At 37.7% G+C, this 22,808-nt stretch overlaps 1 protein-coding gene across 11 annotated transcripts in view; it reads left to right on the forward strand.

Annotated features, from left to right (window-relative positions):
• The first annotated feature begins 772 nt into the window (after positions 1-772).
• LOC593733 (septin-7) overlaps positions 773-22,808 on the forward strand; it is an 80,291-nt gene continuing 58,255 nt past the window's right edge. For 10 of the 11 annotated variants that reach the window (XR_004062213.1, XR_971304.2, XR_971327.2 and 7 more), the window contains exons 1-2: positions 8,441-9,125; positions 14,347-14,452. Coding sequence is in view for 6 of the 11 variants with exons in the window: in XM_011668478.2 (XP_011666780.1) it covers positions 9,102-9,125; positions 14,347-14,452 (130 nt within the window). In the remaining 5 variants the exon portion in view is untranslated. Of the gene's footprint in view, positions 891-1,014; positions 1,017-8,440; positions 9,126-14,346; positions 14,453-22,808 lie in introns of those variants that run through there. The other variant, XM_011668629.2, reaches the window with a different exon arrangement.

The following is a 22,808-nucleotide window of genomic DNA, read 5'->3' on the forward strand; positions in this document are numbered from 1 at the left end:
AAAAAAAAAAAAAAAAAAAAAAAAAAAAATTATACCCACGGCTAACCTAAATAAGGTGACCTTACCCTCCCCCCATACGTAAAAAAATGTCAAATTTTGAAATTTTGAGACCAAAAAAAAAAAAAAAGTGTCCGCTTACCCCCCCCCCCCCCCCCCCCCCCCCCCCCCCCACTGAGCGACTTTTCGGCCGGCGCGATTTTCAAATTTTCGGGAGCAAAATATTTTAAAACCCCCCCCTTGAAAAAATCCTGCGTACGCCCCTGTGTGAAAGTAACGGGGGAAACAACCGGGGTGCCGCAAAATATCTCTGGGGGTGCAACGAGAGCAATTTAAATATGAATGAAAGCAAATATATTGGAATAACGCCTATATTGTGAAAATCCAAAATAAGAAAGCGATATAATTTGTAATTTCGTGAGGAATTATCTTTTTGAAGATAATGAAAGTCTTTCTTTCTCGATCGCTCCCTTCGCTTGCTCACATCATTTAGAAAAAGGATGATCTCGGGCGGTGCACAGTGCACGGAATACTCCTCCATATTTAGACATAATTTATAGAAGTGCCAGAAAATCCTTTTATTTTAAAGCGAGATGTCCGAGTATATCTTATATTTTTAAATCGAAATAACAGTTTTACCACACTCTTTCGCTTCAATCTCTAGCAAAATTTAGAAACAGAATAATCTTGGACAACGATCGAGATACATGTAAGTTTTTAGACAAAAATAATATTGTACGACGGTATAAAAATAAATGAAAATGATAAAAAGCCTTATGCGATAGAGGGCAGCAAACATATTCATTGCTGTATCTCAACAGCGTACGCTCCCCACCCGCCTGCTATCTTCGTTAGTTGGGCCGGAAATTTGCACTCAATTTGAATAAAAATGGGTAAGTTTGATTTTTAATGAATATTTGCAGTGACTTTAAATTACTGGCGATATGTGTAGTTACTTAGTTTGTCATGAGAGTGAAAAGAGAAGTGCATTTCCTGCATAACAACGTGGTATTACAGCGGTACCGTTCTCGATCTCTCTCTCGTTCGCGTCACGTCGACTATCTACACTAATAGTACACAGTCCATTGAGAAAGCACGTAGACCAGCCCAAGGTTACACTTACACGCGGGGTGGGCGCGGGTAGTGGGGACTGTCCTAGACCGCAAGTGTGGACGGTTGTTTGCCTAGGAGCTGAGCTGAGATGTATTTATAAACTAAAATCAGTTTATAGTTATACATGGCTTCTTTTCCATTTATTCAGATTTAAAACCTTTACAGAATTAATGTTCTAGGTCTATTTGTAGTTTTGTTCAATATTTCATTTTCTGTCCGAAAATGAAGTAGGTCTAGGGTCTAGACTCTAGATCTAAAGTTAGATCTAGCCTAGACTAGATCAGTTAGATCTAGTCTAGAATAGATCTAAGTAAGAGGAATCGTTGTTTATTTTGTATTCGGACAGATGATTTAAAATGGTAATTTGAATTTTGAAGTTTGAAGAAGTTTACATGTAATATTTCACAAGTCTTTGTAAAATGTTTCACAATAATAGGTCTAGGCCTATATATTATAGACTCTAGACCTAGGGCCCGTATTCTGAAGTCAGGTTTAGTTAAACCTAGGTTTAACTTTAAACCCGGGTTTAACTAAGCCAGACTTCAGGTCTAAGTATCATTTCAGTTTCTGAAAGCCAGGTTTAGTTAAACCCAGGTTTAAGTCTAAAACCCAGGTTTAAAGTTAAGCCAAGGTTTAACTACCATGGAGATGTAGTCTGCTTCTACTGCACATGCTCAGTACAGCTCATCCATCTTCAAGGGTAGCTGATATAGGCTTTTTTATAGCTGGATTTCGTGCTGCAAATTTAATAACTTCAATTTAAAATATTCGACACAAACAAATCTCTTTCGAAGCAACCATTGAACGTTATGACCTGATTTTTTGTTTTGTTTTACCCATTGATTTATTGTTAAACTGCTGAAAAAGTCTGAATTGAGGTGGAATTGTTCTTTACGAAAAATAAATAATACAAAAATCAGGATTCTACAATTTCTGTATGCCCAGATTGGTCAAAACTTCCAGAACATCATAAAAATGCTCTAAATAAGATTTAAATGACTAAAAGAGAAACTAAAAATGATCAAAAATACCTTCTTGATGCAAAATAACTAGTCCAAAGTCAACATTGCAGAAGCTCATTTGTTTGATTTTTTTTTTTTTTTTTAGGACAATGGAATCCTTTTTCGAACCGACGTGTCGGGTATCGGATACCTCGGGTATCATGATCTCCTTCTTGGTCACCGTGCGCGCATATCATCGATCGTGCGCGCATTCATTCGTTCAAGTACACACAGTTTAGAAATATTGCATTGTCCTAAAACAAAAACGCTTGAAATTCGACCATATTATATGAGCTTCAATGTTGACTTTGGACTAGTTATTCTGCATCAAGAAGGTATTTGTGATCATTTCTCTTTTAGTCATTTTAATATTATTTAGATCTAGGTCTAGATCTAGATATCTAGATCTAGATCTAGACCTCTAGTGCATCTTTCGGGGCATCTTTAGGATGTTATGGATGTTTTGACATCATAATACTAGACTAGGCGCGCCTAATCGGTCTAGAGTCTAGTTAGGGCAGAAATTGTAGGATTAGATTCTACCCAAAACTCTACTAGGTCTAGAGTTCCGGCTTAACACACTCGTTGGCTCTTAATTATGCTAATCCATGATTGTCTTATAAATATAGATTTAGCTCTTCATTAATTTACTCTTAATTCTAATTCAACCTTAGGCCTACAGTTTTATTTTAACTCGCATTTGTTTACATCGTTGGGACGCAATTAAAAAATGTGCATTGCACTCACAGTTTCAAAACTACGTGAGCATAACGTCAAACTAAAGGTATGGGGCTACTAAGTACTATATTTGTTTTCCTCTGCAACAAAGTGATACGTGTTGTCGATTTACTTTGGCAACTTTTTAGTTTCAAGTATTGTCGTACCATACAAATCACACAATCTTATATAAAATATAAAATCTTAAGACTTAGAAAATATTAGGCATAAAGATTCAATAAGCAAATGAAGTATCCAAATTAATGTTCAAACTTGCCGAAGGCATAAAATCGCAAGGCCCACTTTCATCCGCAAGCGATGTGTGTGTCGCCTTGTACTGTTGGAGTCGGTGCAAATCGCTGTTTGTTTGGTATTTAAAAAACAACAGCGATGCAAAAAAATCATCGTCGCAATGATTATGAAAGGTTCTTTTCTTTCCACAAGAGGTCTCTCCGGTCTCATTATTTGCAATAATTCGTCGTAATGCCTTTTAATGGTGTCTTCTTCTCCTCTGAATTTCCAACAAATAGTTAGACCTGACTTAAGCCAGACTTAAACTAGGTGTACCCCAGGTTTAAATATGTGTACAATTTCCACAGAGTTAGACCAGGCTTAAACCTAGGTTTAAGTTAAACCTGACTTCAGAAACGCAAAATTAAACCTAGGTTTAAATCTAAGAGTTAGGCGAGGCTTAGACTAGACTTAAACCTAGGTTTAAAGTTAGACCTGACTTCAGAATACGGGCCTAGATCTCTAGATCTAGACCCTAGATCTAGATTCTATGATGGATGAATATTTTGTTATTGCTATTTATTATGCATAGATCTACAATTTGTTAAATCGAAGGCAAAAGTGGTGGCTTTATTTTTGTTCAGCTTCCAAACACACAACCCCGCCCCTCCCCTCCCCCTGCCCCTCCCACTGCCCCTCCCACATCATACATGTAGTTTCATACTTTTACAAGTTAATGTATGATTTGTGCGCAAAGCCTGTCTAAATTTCTGAATTAGACGTTGTTTTACGTAAGCGTATACCCTATGGTTGTGCTGGCTTGCAAACTTTGTCAATGATGAGCACGGCAAATTAAACGTTAGTTTCCATGAACATCACTGTCACTGGTACATGTCATAATGTTGGGAAGTAGCCTGCGTATTGCTGCTTGAATGCAATGTTGTTTTGCCAACAAACTTGGCACATTTTTTTTCATGAGGACACATAGAACTTTAGCTTACATTTTGCGCATGCATGTGCATAACGTTTATCCGATCTCAGCGAATTGCAGCCTCATTTTCCTAAATTGGTGCCGACAAGGGCCCTTCTTATTTGCTATAGCTGGCTTCCATTCGCTCAATGTTATAAGATATTGGTGCGAGACAAAGCTTGCGATTTTCTGTTTGATCCGATACCAAAATCATGATATTTCAGTCAAACTCTCTATTCGTTACAATTTTTTCGGCATCCTTAATGTCAGTTTTATTAAAAGAATTTTACATACATGTACCAGAATGGCAGAAAGAATAGGGTACGGACATTTTGTGACCTGAATTTCACGACCTGAATTTTTGGTTGCCATGGTAGTTATTTACATGTATAATGTTTTTTCAAGTACTCTCAATCAGCATTTGCAAACTTTGGCTTTGACGATTTGAATCATTAGACCGTTAGCAATATCAGGGACAGGTACAATTGGGATCCCGTTAAAAAAAGTTTACAGGATGGTTAAGTCTATAAGAACACTGACCTGTGACCCTCCTTTTCTTCTCAGAGCAAAGTGAGGAGAACAAACCTACCCTCGTATCAGCTTGCAAGTGTTTATAATGATATCTTGTTCACCATTTCATAGCTCTTGGGATTCTTTTTATTCTTGATGTATGTACACAAATATTTGAGTTGTGTCTTCCCTTTTTCACGACAGCCTGTACATGTACAGTACATCTTTGAGAGAAGTGGCATGACAGCTAGCGGCAATGAGCTCAATAGCTGCTCTCAGTCTTAGACCAAACATGCTGCTTTCACTTGCTGCTTATAGTTGCGTGATCGTGAGCATGTGAAGATAGCTAAAGAGCTCTGTATCGAATGCTCATTATGCATTCATAACCAATGTCATAAACACATGCTCACATTCGTTATTCATAGGATCGCTACTAGTACTGGATCGATTACCTTGCAGAGCAATTTAATTTTGTCATCTTAAACATCCATGAATATTTAAAATTAGTTAGGTACCAGTACTTTAATGCCAGATACTGTCATACATACGACAGCCACCTTTACGCTATTAAACTTAAATTGTGAAGTGTTTTTTCCATTGTAATTCTTCTTTTTGTTGCAGTATCACAACTCTTAATTACGTGAGAAGTTTACAAACATTTCTTGCATATAAAAGTTCCTGGTTGTACATTAGTGGCCTCTACCAGGTACACTGTATGTGTACTTTTTGGATATTATTGTATTGGAATGCATCCCTACAGTATGGGTGACAGGCATCAGAGTGGACATGAGTAGAACAGATTGCTTCCTATAAACAGTAATCTCTTCTAGACAGCTATCAAAAGAGAAAAGTGCATCGTGACCTCTGGTATCACAGGCATTATTGAAAAAAGGGAAGGCCCTTCTGAACTGTTAAAAATATTCATGAATGTAATCATAATGCACTGTACAGGTATGAAATATCACATGGTGAGACACCATCAAACGTTATGAACAAGTCAACTGGACTTGTACATGTAGGTGAAATATTGCAAGCTAAAATAGAGTAAGTCAAGTTGACATTGACTTGTTTTTAAAAAGTTGTTTGTACATTTGATGATATTGATCTACCACTGGATGATTGAGAACATTCAGAGATGTACATGTACATGATGAAATATTTTTGTATAGGTGTCACATACTAAGAGGGGGCTACTGTAGGCCTGCATGCAGGCCGGATAGTCCAAGGTTTTCTTATTGAATCAAAATCATTTTTAAATTGGAGAAAGCATACATGTAAGTAGGGGAACAAGTCACAATTTTATTTTTAAACACGTTCTTAGATATAGATTGTCAATTTATAGAGTAGCTCTGCAAGTACTGTATGCCGTAGGCCCTATATTGTCAAATATACTCATCTAACATACATGTAGTTGTGAGATTGTCCTCATTTTTTAATATTTAAGACATCTAGTGATGCTGCCCAATTCAGTTTGTGCAAAAAACTAATTTTATAGTTGTGCCAGACCTCAAAGTAAATATTGTGTAACTTTTTCATGGGTATTTTTTACACTGCAATCTAGAACGGTTGATGTACATGTCATGAAGTCTACTTCAAAGATACAACAAAAATGAATCACACATACATGTATATGCATATATCTTTCTCACTTCCTTGAAATGCAATAACATACTGTGCATAAATATGGTTAGCTCACTCTACAAAAAATGACAATACTTGAACTTGATATAAAGTAGCGTGATTTCTTTTCCTTTCATTTGGTTTCACAAGAGTCTTGGAAATGCGAATAGAAACTACGGTACATGTAAATAATACCTCAGAAATATACATTTGTGCTGGTAAAGCCCATCTCGAAATTAGAAGATGTATGGCCCCTCTAAGTTTACAGTAAGAAAAATAATTACAGACAAACTGTGAGCAATTTAAAGCACTTTAATAGTTCTCAAAAACAAAACTTCAAGCTCTGTTAAAATTAAGACACAATTTTGATCGAGAAGAGCACTTACAGTATTTACAAAATGCAAATCCAAAATCAAAAAAGCTCTTGTGAATAACTATAACAATGAAAGGGTCATTAACATTGTTCTTTCAAATGCCAGGGGTTTAGATTTCAGGAAATACAAGTTGAATATCAGTTGAAGATTGATTCAGACTAGTAGCCCAAACTTTTAGAATTATAAGACAACACTAGGCCTGTTTTCATCAGCTCGAGTTTGCCAAATAACCGCTATTTTCAAAATTGCGACTTCACCAGACCGATATGCTCATCCCAAATAGTGGGATATTTTTTAATCAAGACCAAGATTTCTCAAGATAATTTCACGACCAAATTTCCTGCTAATTGCAACTGCGGACTGATGAAGATGCAAATTAACTTGCCAATTTGCAATCGGGATAGTTAAAATAGCAGGTTATTCGGCAAACTCGAGCTGATGAAAACAGGCCTACTCTGAAGAAGTGAGGCAATGGGATATATCTCTCTTTACTTTCACTTTCCTTCTTCAGATTGCAATTGAAATGATAGCAGTTTTATTGCCCCTTCCCAAAATAAATAAACCTCCCTCTCATTCAACTGCTATTGCCCTCAACTTCCTACCCCAACTCCACACTGTAGATACTATACCCAGTCAGTCAGTTTCATATCTTCAAAGTCATAAGAAATGTCAAATACTTATTGCCCCTCCCTAAAGTAAATTGCTCCCCCCCCCCCATCTCTTAGCAGTAGCTACACTATAGTATAGTAGTGAGTAGGAGCTACAGCATAATCTATAAAATCTGATTTCACTGAAGATGAATGGAAGTTCACTCAGTGACTGTATCCCTTTACTATCTGCCCAGAAAGCCATATACAGTATATCTGTTGGCTATTACAGGATTGGGAATTCACTGGGCTATTGTGCTCTCTCTCTCAGTGTCTACCGCAAAATCCCTTTTGGGTATTCTTACACAGAGCCCCCCTTTCTTTAAAATGCCTGGTTGGTACACACAAAAGCTGGCTTAAAGGGTCTTAAATCACAGGCCCGTTTTTTATACCCGCTCTTTCAACCCCTTCTCTGCAGTCTTGTGAAAGTGAATATAGAGATGGAGCTGAGAATGAGATATCATGTACACTGTACATTCCCGGTCTTCACATTCTATTAAGAGCCCCTACAAGTACAAATGATGATGATGAAGAAAAAAGAATGTCCATGTAATGCTGGTATTACCGACAAGGGTTTGGCTGGAAAGTGGGGGAGGGGGGGGGGGGGGGGGTAGGAAGAGCGACAGAAAAAAAAACACTGTCAAATTTATTCCAATGGGAATGAGTTAAAGCATTGATTTACATACTATGTTTTGAAGTTGATGTTCTGTGTTGATAAGTTTGGTGGCTTTGGTATGTACATGTATGTGAAGGATTTATGCAATGTTACAATGCAAAATTTTACACATCCACTGTGTAATAGGTCAAATAAAGGAAATGTGGTTCAGATTCTCTTTCTTAGGACATATTGTATGTACATTATACACACATTGTAGAAGTGTGCAGTTTGTACAGTAGTTTCCATGACTGAAACCCCGCTATGGCACTCTATGTCCTAACCACAAAAATTTGTTTCAGATCACAACTAGAAAAAAACCAAGTACTTTATATTATGTAGTCTACCAATTTCAGCTTTCTATAATAATAATAATAATGGCCTAATCTACATGTACAGTGTACATGTAGGCCACGGCACACACTTTATTTTGACAATTAAAGTACACAGGTCAGTCTAACTTTGTCAGTCTGTGGCTGTATCAAATAAATATAGGACACATGGATTGTAGTCTCTATAGTCTCATATTTCAGACCATCTTTAATAGGATATGATTGACAAGGGTTAATGCATGCAAACTACATTTAGCACAGTTATAAGCAAACAAAAGTAGGTAACTGTAGTGGACCCTTTTAAATGAAAGAATGCATAGTGGTATAATAACGGTGCCCCGCCCACCTCTGTGGGTGTGAGCCTGGCCTGTTGTCACTGTGGGTGGGTAGCACTTCACGCTACCCTGACTTCCTGACTTCAGCTCCGGTCTGTGAGTTGTGCAGGAAACTGAGTAGCTGCATATGTACTAGTACAAAGCTCTCTCTCACTCACTCAGCTCACTCAGCCCATTGATCGTTTGCACTGCATGCAAGCGTGTCTTCACTAAATCCACTTCACTTCTAGCCATTCATCCTCACTCGTTCAGTTGGTTTCGGGTAGTCTTGATGCGAACAACTTTACTGCTTATATGTGCGGACTTACTCAAATGCAACCATCCTTTTCTTAGGGATTGACAAATGACAATACACTTCATTACCAGGCCTTTTTGTTCATACACATGTAGTTTGACTGGAACCTTGCTCACATGTTGATTTCTGCCAGAAAGCCTCTTGTTGTAAAAACTTTTACATGAATTGATAATTTGAATTTTTCTCTCTCTTTCGATCATCATCTGCTGCGTGCATCCTGAACGGTATCTTGGGACCTACTCTGGTTCTTATGTGGATTTAACCTCTCATCTTGCTCCTCTCATTGCGCTTTGGATGCGTCACCATGCCTGCTTACACCGGTGCAGCGGTAAGTCAAATTAAAAAGTATTTTGATAGATGAAAAAGTTTAAAATCTTTCTTTCAGTTGTAACAAAAAATGTAAAGAGAATATTGCAGATTGTCTTCACTTGAAATAGTTTGTGGTGTAAAGTTTAGTTTCAGTTGAATTGCTGACTGCTAATATGCTATGCAATTTCTAATTGTCTTATTTTAAAGCAAAGAATTTTTCACAACAGTTAAAAAAAAAAGTCTAGCATTCTTTATCACTGAACTAATAAAATTTCTTCGAGTACACAATTTGGCGCTGTTTACGCAGACAGATGTACAGGTAAGCATACATGCTTGATAACCGCAGATACCTGTACCTGTACGTTGGTTCGCGGAACCAGCAACAAATTCTGTGCTTATTATTCATGAAATAGTAGGCTTCTGCTCTGTACAAGGAAATGCAAAGTCTATTTTGTATATAAAGGGTGCAGGACATACAGTTCTCTTTATCTTTGATTACATTCAAAACTTAGTGTAAGTTTTAAATTGATATACATGTACCTGTACTGTACATGTCCATGTATATCGTGCTGAGTGCTGATAAAGTGTACAGTTTTAGCTGTAGAAGTTACTTCTTACAAAACAATGCAACTACATGTACAAACATTTGTCATGTTGCATTTAAAGAGAAGGTTGAGTTTAATATTGGAAAGTTTGTGAGCTTTTTAATTCTTTTATGTTAAAGAGTATAAAAAAGTCTTTGAAAAGGATGGCTTTTCAAATGTCCTCATATTTGACCTATGACACATAATACATGTAGCTAGAGGTTATGGACCACAACCTCATGCCACATGTTTGTGTTATCCCATATATGGGATTTAAAAAAAAATATAGATTCTAGAACCTCATGTACACCAATCTTTATGTGTTACATGATCAACATTTTCCAATTGCTCCCAGACAATGTCTTTCACATCAAAATAACATGACCAGGAGTTCAGAACTCCACTTTATCTTGTAATTGTGCGGAGACACACATAATGTACATGTAGAGTTGTACACAGTTCATGCTTCACATGATTGGAGCGTACAATCATTGGTGACTCATTCTGTACTGTAGTCTCATACCGTACTCTGCTAATGGGCAAATATTTTGTATGAATGTACATGGACATCCAAGTACAATACAAGGTTGTGGTTAAATTACATACCAGAGAATGACTGTTCTTGAACTCGTATTTGCTAACCCAATATTGAACCAATTGGTTTAGTCATGCTATTAAAACTAACTTAATTAAAACCATACAGTACCGGTAATAACTTTTGTTGAACTCTCATTTAATTACTTCTATTCACAGCAAACAAGAAACAGAGTTTAATCTTGAAATCTTTGTATTATTAATTAATATTTCGTTGTATCACTTTTTACTCATAGCAACAATGAAGTATGAAAGTGTTCTTGTCCTATTTTGATGGTACAGTTGCATTCAAACTATCTTTCTAAAAAATGGAGAAAACAAAGCAGAAAACCCACACATAAAACATTTAAAAAACATTTGAAAAAAATAAGCAAACCAACATACATGTACAAAACAAAAGTAACATCATGAAGGGCATTGGAGAAATTACTCTGTGAGTAGTTGAGAATTGACTGAAAAAAGGAGAAACCATAGCTGGAAGCACACATGATATACACTTTAGTACACGGTAGGGATTTGTTTTGTGAATGCTCCATGTGTACATGTTCAAGATGTTTTTAATTTATGATTAATAATCTTCCTTGGAAAATAACATCTCTGTTTTGAGGAATCCATGCCAAATGGATGTGGTCTAGAGGCTGTTATTTGGTTTTACATAATAAAATGTTTCATTCTTGCCAAATGTAGATTACAGGAATCTAATGAAAAACAGGTGCCGAATGTGCACATTATGATGAAATCATCACTGCTTTCAGTCTGATGTAGGTCCTACAATCTATGTAGGCCTGCACATGTACATGTGCAGTACCGTATTTTCCAGCGTAAAGGCCGCAGTATTTTTGGGTGAGAAAAAATCAAAAAGTCGGGGTGCGGCGTATACGCAACAACAACAAAATTCAGCGGTCAAAACATCGCGTCCATTTGCACGTATGGGACTATAGGAACGGTAGCATGACTAGACAACGGTACAGGACAATTCTAGAATAACTCCACACAACTTACCGACAAGTTTATGTTGCATAGTTGACATGAAGACGAAGACGAAAAAAACTGCCGATAGATCTAGATCTAAGTCCATACCATTGCATCGCCAAAAAGTAAACAAAGGGACAGGCCGTTACTTACGGAGCTAGCTGCCGCGCAACGCAACTGCGCAGGTCGAAAAATGCTATTTCGGATTACACCGCACATCGAGGAAGGGGTATTGTAGGATACCAAATCTGCGTACGATACAGTACTAGCTTAAAAGTCGATGAAGATCTGCTAAATTATGATCATTTTTGAGGTTAACTTCTTGTTGATTTATAGGAATATTGATGAATTTGGTATAGTTTGTAAAAAAAAAAAGGAGTGTTCTACAAGAAAATTACGATCATTTTGTTTGGTCCGTTTTTTTTCTCTTTTTTTTTTTTTTTTTTTTTTTTGTTGTAGTTTTTTTTTTTCCTCTACGAAATGTCAAAGTTGGGGGTGCGGCCTATACGGCGGTGCGGCCTTTACACCGGCAAATACGGTATGTTGAAAATGGATAATAACTAAGGAAAATTTTGTGACAAGAGGTCAACAATAATCATATATCTAGATAATGAAAATAATGTTTGGAAAGTGGTACTTATTGGATAATGGATGACTACATGTACTGTAGCTGTACTTTGATGTATTATGTATTTAATGTTGATTTGTGTGTCTACAGTTTGGCATGTTCTACAAAATTTGCATTCATTCTGTGAATATGATAGAGAACAGAACAGATCAACAGAGCAATCCATGTACACTGCAAATTTATGTTACCAAATACGTTATACCAATGATGCAGTATACCTTTAAATAATATTCAGGATGTAATACCAAGGATATGTGGAACATCCAGATCCTGGTGGATTAGGATTTGGGATGTGGATCAGGGATGATCTAGATCTCATCCAGCTAGAGGAAGTATTTGATTTCTGACCAAGATTATAAATATCCCAGGATTTATCCGTAAGTCCTGTCTCGGACGGACGTTCGGGCGGGAAGTCCTGTCCCATCAAGGTTTTGCATGTTGGTGCTACACCTTTTTCGAATGCAACGTTTAGAAGTTGCTGTATACAGTCTGAGTTTAGGGTTTGGGCTTAAGAAGAGATGTTTGTATTTCATGTTTAAAGCATTTCAGATGCAAACTGAAACAAACCTTGTGATGATTGACATGTAAACAAGTATACAAACTCTTAAGACTAATAAAGAGGTGAACTATCATAAAAAAAGCTTAAAGGGCAATCCAAGCCTTGTAATAACTTCAGTGGTGTGAAGGCAGAAAAATAAGAGAAACAGAATGACGACAGTTTTAAATAAATCAAGCCAATAATACTAAGGTTGGATTTCACTTTAAGAAAACTGAATAAAAGACGGGGAAAGAAAAGGTTGAAAACCCAATCATTGCATCAATTGATAATTGATCTCGCCTATGCATTAAAAAAGGAAGTGCAATGTATTGTTTTTGTATATTCCTGCATGTTCATGTACAGTACTACAAATATATGGTTTCTAAATGACTACCGGTATTACTGATATGAGCTTGTGAAACACTAAGGCGGTTGAGGGTCAGTGTATAGGCCTATATGTACAATGTACATTGTACTCATGGGAAAGTTTTTTTGTACACGACATGATCTTTCATGACTTTGTGAAAGTGAAGCAGCAATCAACGGTTATACCAATCTCACGAGACTCAAAACACTTTAATAGACCCCATTCTTACTCACTTCCTGGACTAGTCTACACTAGAGCGGTCTAACGGTGAGTGTGAATGGGGTCCTACAGCAGGCATTGATTTGTTTCAGGATCCATATTTAGCTATCTGATCACAACTCCTTTTCATTGTGGGATCCATGATTGTAGGCCTACATGTACATGAACGTGTATTTCCTTGTAAAAATTATGTGATCTAAAAATACAAGTAAGGTTGAAGTGCAGATTTAAAATGCTGGTACATAAGCACAAACCTGCAAAAATATGTTATTGCCATCTACATGCATGTACATGTACAGACAGTATGCCCACTATATTTATTTCCGAGAAATTGTTATCTACATGTACTGTACATGTTTGTTTGGACTTGTACATTAATAAATGTTAATGAACAGAGCAATTTGCCCTGGGTCCGAGGACAAAAAAAATAGGTAAAAAGGGAAGATTTTGATAGTTCAGCAAGGCAAACAAAAATATAATCCTCAGTCACAGTGTTGCAGACAACTTAACAGTGGCTGCATTACATTGCAAGCAAAAATGTGATTTTCTCACATTCTGATGTTTCGTCATAGCAACTTTCAGCAAACAAGACCAAAAATCAAAAAACAAATTCAGACTCTGGAGTATGCTTATTATAAACGCAAGCAGAAATTTCACAGATTTTTGCAGTGTAAATGCCCACTCTCGAAACATCGGTGAATAAGCAGCGACAATCCCGCATACTACAGTGTATATGTACATGTACTACTCACCCAAAAATCGGAATGAGCAAACACCAGCTTTTTTTTAAATGGGTTTTTCCAGTAGTGAAAATAGCATTTCGAATAATAGATGATTTTTCAAAAAGGTGTTTGGGCTGTGTAAATGGTCCTGTTCTGAAGTTTCCCATATTGAAAGATACAACTGTATTACATGTAGTATTTAAAGGTTACCTCCAGGTGTAGGCCTTGTCATGTATACAAAAAAAGGTCTGCTTAATTACTTACATCCATGTTCATGTTTATGTAGAGGTTGGCTGAGCTTCACCCAAGAGATTTCCTTGTTCTATCTCCTTAAATCAACATGAACTATAGTTAGCAACATCCTCTTATATTCCCTACACATTGATTGTATGCAAATGCAGAAATACTGAAATGTGAAGTATCGATAGGATCAAATTTCTTGGGATTTCTGATTTAGGATGGAAAAAAAAAATATAACTTCATGTACAGTGTAGATAGTTTTGTGAGGCAGACTCACTTTTCACTTTAGAGTTTGGACAGTATGGATGTCTTGTCTGTTGCACTCCAAGGTATACTCGTAATCGGTGCAGTTTTATTTCTTCTTTTTTTCAAACAGAATAAACCGAAAGAGATGGAGGGTTATGTTGGATTCGCCAACCTTCCAAACCAGGTGTACAGGAGATCCGTGAAGAGAGGCTTTGAGTTCACTCTCATGGTAGTCGGTAAGTGCAAATTGAAATTTATTTTTTTCTACAGAAATGAACACAACTTACTTCCTTATAAATGTAGATGTGCCATGAAGCTTAATTGCATCATAGTGATTCTGTAGATGTCGCTTCTTGTAATTTTGCCTTTCCATTCTGCGTAGTAATAGGGACCCAAGTACAGCAAAGATTTTATACCATTCGTTTATACGTACCTCTGCGTGGCATGTTTTTGCTATCCCAAATCAAGCTGTTAATGACTGCAAAAGCTGAATGGGGAGATGTTTTGAACAGTGTTATTAAATATTTTTTATAGCTTTAGTGAAGAATATTGAGATTGTATTTTCATATTGGACAGAGAGCATCTGCAACCTCATTTTACACCCCTCTACTATCCTGGAGCCTATTCATACTTCAAAGATAAGGAGAAGTAGTGCTCACTTCATCGGACAATCTTTAAGGTGTGAACAGTCCCATCTATCAAACTGAAAGGTAGAACAGAGAGGCACAGAAGCACTGTCAGTGTACATGTAGGTGTGATGGGTTGCACTACTGGTGACATTTCAATATGAACAGGGCACTGGGTCAGTAATGGAAGAAACTTGAGTTTCTTGGGAGTGCTCTGCAAGGCCCAATCGATGCACCACCAGTACTCCATTCCTCCATTCTGATTACATTTGGCTTCGTATTCCAGAGCACACATTCCAAGAGTGGATTTCAGTAGTCTGGAATGCTTGACGTTTATATCAACATTGGAACTGGGAATGTTGATAGACTAATCATAATACGTTTTGCAGACAGTACAAGAGGCAGCAGTCTGGCTGTTGACTGTGTACAGTATGTGTTATTTATCAGCCTTGCATTAGCTTAAATTTTAGGGCTTAGTCATGCTTTTAATGTCCTTAATTTACCTAAAGTAAATAAATTAATTGTTAGTGATGGTTTCAGATGCCTAGAGGCTCCTCGATTCAACAGTTATAAAGAGTTGATATTAATCACAACTTATTTATGATTGATATCAATCGCAACTATGGTACATGTATGTACATAAGAGATAGGAGACTACAAGCTTGGGATCATTTGGAGGACTTGGGATTGATTTGGAACAATTGCGACTCTTTATGAGACAGGGCCCCGGTCTTTTGATTAAGAGTTCATAGTGATGCTCCATTTCTGAGACTAACACAATTTTGAACATCTGGGACTAGTCATAGAAATCCTGATGAAGTTTGTCATGCATGTAAATGGTTGGCTGTAGCCTCTAACGGCAGGGTCATCAGAGTACAGTGTACATTTGTAGGTGTGACACGGATCATTTGGTAGGAATGTCTGATAGCAGATCAGTGAGGATGCAGTGTGCCCCGCCCCTTTTTCCTACACTAGTTAGGGTGGGACTGCAGTCGAGGTCAGAAGTGCATTTATTTTTAGGGATGTAATAGACATTGTACAAGGGAGACAATTCCGGTTGGATTTCAAAATGATATACATTTGGCTTGCCTTATAAATTGTATTGATCAAGTCGTAGTGATCAATGATAAATATACACTGTAGACACAGTCACAAAGTGTTTGAAATTCATCATATTTTCTTGTTTGAAATAATTTCTGAACTGTAAATACTAAATAGGCTCAAACCCCAACATTAGGACCTGATTATCAAACATGTATCATTCAAGATATTAATTCTCAAATTACAATGCATCCAAAATTTCTTTCCAATCCTGTACTTTTGAGTAGGATACAATAATAATACAGTTTAGGTTGCCTTAAAAGAACCAAAAGGTTGTTGAAATTCTGTTCCCCCCTCCCCCCTGTCTTTTACCAAATAACTGAAAGAATAACTATTGTTTGTGAGTTGGTTCGTTGTTTACAAGCGACTGGATTTGTACAACCAAACTCCCAGTCAAATCACCCTGAAAGTCAATAGATTTGTACTACTTCGCAGTGTTTACAGTAAAGCCTGCAAACCTCTCTACCATGCAGGAGTGATTTGAATGAAAATGCCGAAGAGGAATTAGCATGTTTGTTTGAAACTCTTTCTTTGGTTTCTCTCTGCTTGACCATTGCATAGTAGAAGGTTTCCCATTCTCACGGCGGATACGTTAAACAGTTTTTGCTATTTGCCCACAGTAATGAAATCTACAAGTACATACTCCCTGAATACTTTGTGTTACTTACATTAGTGACTTCGCATAATGGAGGCTTTACATATATTGTGAATTGCTTTGGGCTGTTATAAGTTATGCACTTATAACTGTATTGATTTTGTCCTCAATCAGTATACGACCGTGGCGTAACTGTTGTTCTGCCAAAGGCTCTAACAGGCTCAAATATTCCATTGATTTGCAGCCGAAGTTGTATCTTCATATTCATGCAATTATGTTGATTACTGCTTCAGATTGTATATCAGAAAATGCTTCATATTTGCATGTGTCAACCCATGTAAATTCATTAGTTTTGGTGAACATACATCATCAGTCTGTTTTAAAAGGTACAAGATATTTGTTATCCATATTTACCTCTACCATTTTATTCATTGTAGAATTCAATGTAAACCCGTTTCATAGAAATGCACCCCTTCTCATACTGGAAAGAAAGAATAATCATTGATCTAATGATGGATGGTAAGGTTTTAGGCAAGATAATCCAATTACTTTTGAAATCAACCATGCACAGAAATTAGTCACATTCGGAGTTCTCTCGCCCTCCCTCCATCACTGCTGTGAACACCCAGCATCAATACGTGTCCCATCTAGGCCATTGAATACTCGCTATTATTACCAGGGTATGCCGCGACACATTATCACCGAATTGCTCAATTATGAAAGCCAGCGCCAAGGGGTGATTGCGATTGCATCCGTGGGGCAGTGAATGGATCGATGTACTGTGGCTTGTCTGGGGTCAAACGCAGCGTGGGGCTTGTTATGAACACGTACTCTGTTTGAGAGCCACAGTGTACGGGATGGTGGGTGTACCTGTAGGAACATCCATTCATGTAGAGATCTCGCGGAGATGATTTGTTATTCTCAAGTGCGTTCAAAACACATTGGGACACAATAGAAATGAATGACTTGAATATACTAAAAAAACATTTGATTGTTGCTGTGAATTTGGTGCATGACAAAAGAGAGAAAGATAACAAAAAGAGAAGATAGAAAGGTACATAGAATTGGTGCGGAGGTGAAAGGAATGTTTACACTTCCAGAAAATTCAGAAAGGTCTCTAGAAATCAAGAAGACGTATTTTGGTACTTGAGATAATACAAGAGTGTATGTGAAGGCATCTCCCCCCCCCCTCCCTCCCCTTCCCTCCCCCCTCCCTCCCCCCTCCCTCCCTCCCCCCCCCCCCCCCCCCTCTAGGGAACAGAAAAGAGCTACACATGTACCATGAGCTGCATCAGGATATTTGTATATACCGGTATTCAAAGTTTAAGACAAATTGAAAAAATGATTATAACTTTCTATACAAGTTTAAATTTGAAGGCCTAATCAGATGGCTGATACATGTGTGTTGATTCCCCTCATTATATAACATGTACAATGTACATGTACATGCAACGGTTGTCAGAAAACAATACTTTAAGAAATTGTGAGACTACACCTGATGTACATGTACATGTAGCACCAAGAAATCTCGCCATTCGCAAGAAGGAACAGATATCTATTTCAAATTCCATCTAATGTGTTTTTACAATTCTGATAATGGTTCAAGCAATGCAAATGTGGTTGATAAATGCTTGGTCTTTGGATAACTGTATCTCTAGCATACTGTAAATTAATTACAGGTAGATTTAAACAATGCAGTACACATACTGTACTGTAGCATATAACATAAGATGATATGATATGATATGGAAGACATCATGTGCTAAGAATAAAGGAACTAATTCCTTCCTGTGTCCCAGTGAGCCAGCCAATCTAAATATATCACTTCCTTTTGTCATCATTTCATACATGTACATGGTCTCTTCTACTCTGCCCAAAGTTCATTTTTAGATTGTGATGTATTGTTAATTCCTTTTTATGTAGGATTGTAGACAAGATCTTTACTCTTCTGTTCATGAAAAACAAGTCATACAGTATGTAAGTCATCTTATGAAAGCCAGAGCTGATAGGCACATACAATGTACAGTAGGCAAAACAACACAAAAACAACACAAAAACATCAGTATTTAATTTTTCTTCCCAGGGTAGGCACACTTTTTAGTCCTAAAAATGGCACTTCTACTTGTTGTACCTGCATATTTTAAAGGGGAAGTCCACCCTGATATTAAGTGGGTTTTTAATAAAAACTGAAAAATGAGAGAAACAAAGAAGTGAAAGTTTGAAAATTTTGCAAAGGCAAATACATATATCAGTAAATGATTTTGCGATTGCCTAATTTGTTGAGGAGTACAATAACCTTTACTTTGGCATCATATGGCCACCAGAATCCTGCTGTCTTTGCATTGAACCAGGGAGTTATAGTTAATAGGTAAATACATTGTAGAGCCTGCAATATTTACCCAGGCCCTTGTCAGTATAGATTTACAGTTATGCATGCTTACCCTGAAGTCTGAAGTAATTTCTAATCTGCACAAACTCTTGACACAATATAATGTTTTTCCATGAATGGTCTGGGGTGATATATTTTCTTACCTAAGGGCCATAGGATGTACATATAGGGATATTTTAAGGGGTTCCCCTGGTGCATCTGTAGGCCTACAATGTACATGTTCATGATGATATTGACGGACGATGATTAACATGATGGCTGTAAATAATGATGGTGATGATTAAATGATGATGTAGAGATACCCCCCTCAAAAATGTACATGTAATCCCAATGTGTAATGGTGTAAGCTTTTACATATGCATGTACATGTAGACCTCCATTATTCACGCACTTGGTATCAAATTATCAACGCAAGTTCATTTCCGATTCAAAGTTGGGAACGGAACACTATCCGCTCGCAAATTAATAGTCATGAGCCACTTTCCCACGACCCTCTGCCTTGAGGGTTTGGTTGGTTGGTAGACACGGCAGGCAAGACGGTGAGTCACAGGAAGATCCCTCCTGCTACCTTGAAATCACTTGCACTTACCGCTAACCGACCTGGACACGTGACACCGATGGCCTGATGGACGAAGAAAAAAAAGGCGGATGTTCAGTTTGCATCGCAGGTTCTGAAAGGATATTATATTGCAAGGAGAAGACTGCATGCATCATTTGCATCTATTTGACTGATATTCCTAGATGATATTCATATTCACATGAAATCACTTTCATTTATACCGCTGACCAACATGGTGATTAGATGCTGATGGATTAAACAACAGGTGATGATGGAGAAAATATTATGCTGTGTTGCATTAAACTTGTCCTGTAGTGTAGCTAGAAAATAATTTGTTGAGAAAAGATAGACTTCAAATGTTTTTTTTGGTAATATACATGTACATGTACGTACTGTATGTGCAAGGTATTCATTAATTTTAAGGTCCTTACACCTAATACTTACTGATTTGAGTTTGGTATTGACAGTATTTTTCATAGTCTGCAGTACATATCGTTGCTTTCAATTTAATATTCTTTAACCAGTTGAAAGTGGTTTGAGTTTGATATACTGTACACATGTACACAGTATACATGTAAGCCTCCTGCAATGCACAGTTTCCACATTTTATTGACCATAGCACAATATCCAAGGCTCCTTTGTCAATGCTGTAATTGATTTGATTCCTGTGAGTTCTTTTCACTTTGTGTGTGCTGACCCAGTAAATTTGATTTCTTTTTTTAGAATTTGAAAAGAGGCACATGTATGGCCTATCCCTTTTTAAAAATAGTTTCTACCTCTGACGAAACCCATGTACCGAGTAGGAAGGACTGCACTGTACACAGTTTAAATGATATCAAGACTACTACCAGTAGAACAAAGACCCCGTTCTCACTCACTTTGAAAGTGGTCTTAGTTAGACCGCTCCAGACCGCTCCAGAGGAACGGGTCTTGAGGAACGGTTTGCGAGCGTTCACACTCTGAGCAGTTTTTATGGCTCAAACCGCTTAACGAGTCAAAGTGGTCTTGTTGCTATGGCAGCTCAGGTAGGCGGGTCAATTTTTTCGCACGCGGAATACAAACCGTATGTACGTACTACATGTTTCGCACCTAAGGTCACTAGCTCACTTCCGTTCAAAGTACGCTTTCCGTTCACATTGCACGTTAGAGCGCTCTGGAGCGCTCTTAATAAGACCCGCTCCTCAAGACCACCTCGGAAGGTGGACTTCTGGAGCGGTCCAAAAGTCCGCTTCCTGGACCACTTTGAGCGTTCTCACTCACCTAAGAACCGCTCCTGAGGAGCGGGTCTTAGTTAGAGCGCTCCAGAGCGCTCCAACGAAGTGAGTGAGAACGGGGTCAAATTTGTGAATGTCTGAATGGTTTGCTGCAGTTGGGCTCTGGTTGAAAAGAAAACGTTTTGATGTGAGCCTACTTCTTTCCCCCAGAGCTACAGACAACCCAGTTTTGATATTGTTTGCGTTGAGAATGCAGTGACTTATTAGAGAATACAGCCTGAAGTTATTGAACAGCTATGAGATGAAAGAAGACTGCTAGAGAGTCTGTTGGCATTCATTTAGTGGAGTGGTATCAAAGATGTCATTTCTTCCATGCTTGTCACAAAAGGATCAAGTGCCAAGCTTGAGCATTGCATTGTACAGTATGACCTCATGAAAGGCAGGTTTTCATTATCAGAAAGCTCCTTTTTGGGGGGGGGGGCGGTATGGAGTGCTTGATTGCCACGTTTTCTTCAAGCTCTTCTAACTTTTGTGTCATGATTAGACAAGATGTTCAAAAATCTGGTGCAAATTTTTCATTGACTTTTAGTCAAGATTAATGCAATGGATTTATGCATTTATATAAGTCAGTATTCTCAAGCATGCATACAAGGAAAAAAGACATACAATGTAGAATTTATTTCTGTACCATAACTATCAGTATAATTTGTTTCAAATGTTCAGACTTGAGAAAAACTTTTATCGGAGGACATCTGTTTTTGTTTTCTCTGTTCACTTCAATCCAACCTGCTGTTTCTTAAAAGGGATATTGATATGAAATGTTGCATGACAGCTCAAAATTCTAAGCAGCCTCTCTGATCTATCAAGATTTTTTGACCTCATTTCCTCTTCCGTATTCAGGAGTAAAATCTTGTAATTGTCAAACTTTGACCAGCTGTAAGGTTGCTTTGCCACCAGTTATCTTACATTAGCTGCATTTACACTGCAACAAAAAATTGTTGATTTTTCTCACATTCCGATATTTCGTCGGTAGTTTCGCTGAAAAACCCGCTGAAAAATTGAAATTGAAAAATCCATGTCTGGAGTGTGGTTTTTGTAACAGCTGCCGAAATTGCACAGTTTTTTGCACTATGAATACAAACTTCAGTACAATGTTGATTTTTCTTCACTTCCTCTCCTCGCTTCTTTGTGATCACACGTAGAGTAAGACATTGCGAGGGAGCAAAGCGCCCGAGGGGGGGATGGTGTGGAAGGGGGCTGTCCCCCCTTCCACGGTAGAGAGCTTTTACAATTTTGCAATTGAAATGGTGCAATCTGGTGCATACTTTAACCCTGATTCCACAAATACATAAGGCAGGGTTCAAATAGGTTAATTGATTTCATGAAGTACACTGACCTTGAAAAAATACAAACTTCCACATTTGTAAGTGCATTATTCCAAATCAACTGTCTTTATAAGCTTTAAGCAGTTGAACTTCAACCTATGATTATCTGTAACAAAATGGACAAATCCTCACTCAACAGGAACATGCATACTAAAAATAATAAATAGATACATAATATATAAAAATAATATAAAAATTAATAAATAGATATATAATGAATATATAAAAAAATAATAAAAATAAATAAATCAATACTGCACAATTTTCATTCTTCAAAATAAGTATACCTCTCATCCAGTTAATCTTGAGATAATTTGCACTTCAGGATGACCTTACTCTCTGCTGGTAGCTCAAACTTGAAGCAAGGCTGGGCTGCTGCTTCCCAAGATGATACTAGAACAGGTGATCATTATGATGTCTGTCCATACTGGGTGTCATTCATTCTTCAAAATAAGTATACCTCTCATCCAGTTAATCTTGAGATAACCTGGTCGTAGAGGGCTAAAGAGGACGGCCCAGGCCCATTATCTGATCGTAAACACTGAGCCACCCACCCGGGCCGGGCCGGGCCGGGCCGGGCTGGGCTGGGGGCCGGGCACGATGTACAGCGATAACAGGCAATGGCATCGACACTCGCTTGTCGCGTCTCGCACAAAAACCCCGCTTCATAGTAAAGTGACGACGTCACTCGCACACGCAGGATAAGCCAATCACAATTCACTA

This window comes from Strongylocentrotus purpuratus, unplaced genomic scaffold (assembly GCF_000002235.5).
Source record: "Strongylocentrotus purpuratus isolate Spur 01 unplaced genomic scaffold, Spur_5.0 spur5_scaffold_8, whole genome shotgun sequence".
In the NCBI taxonomy this organism is placed as follows: Eukaryota; Metazoa; Echinodermata; class Echinoidea; order Camarodonta; family Strongylocentrotidae; genus Strongylocentrotus; species Strongylocentrotus purpuratus.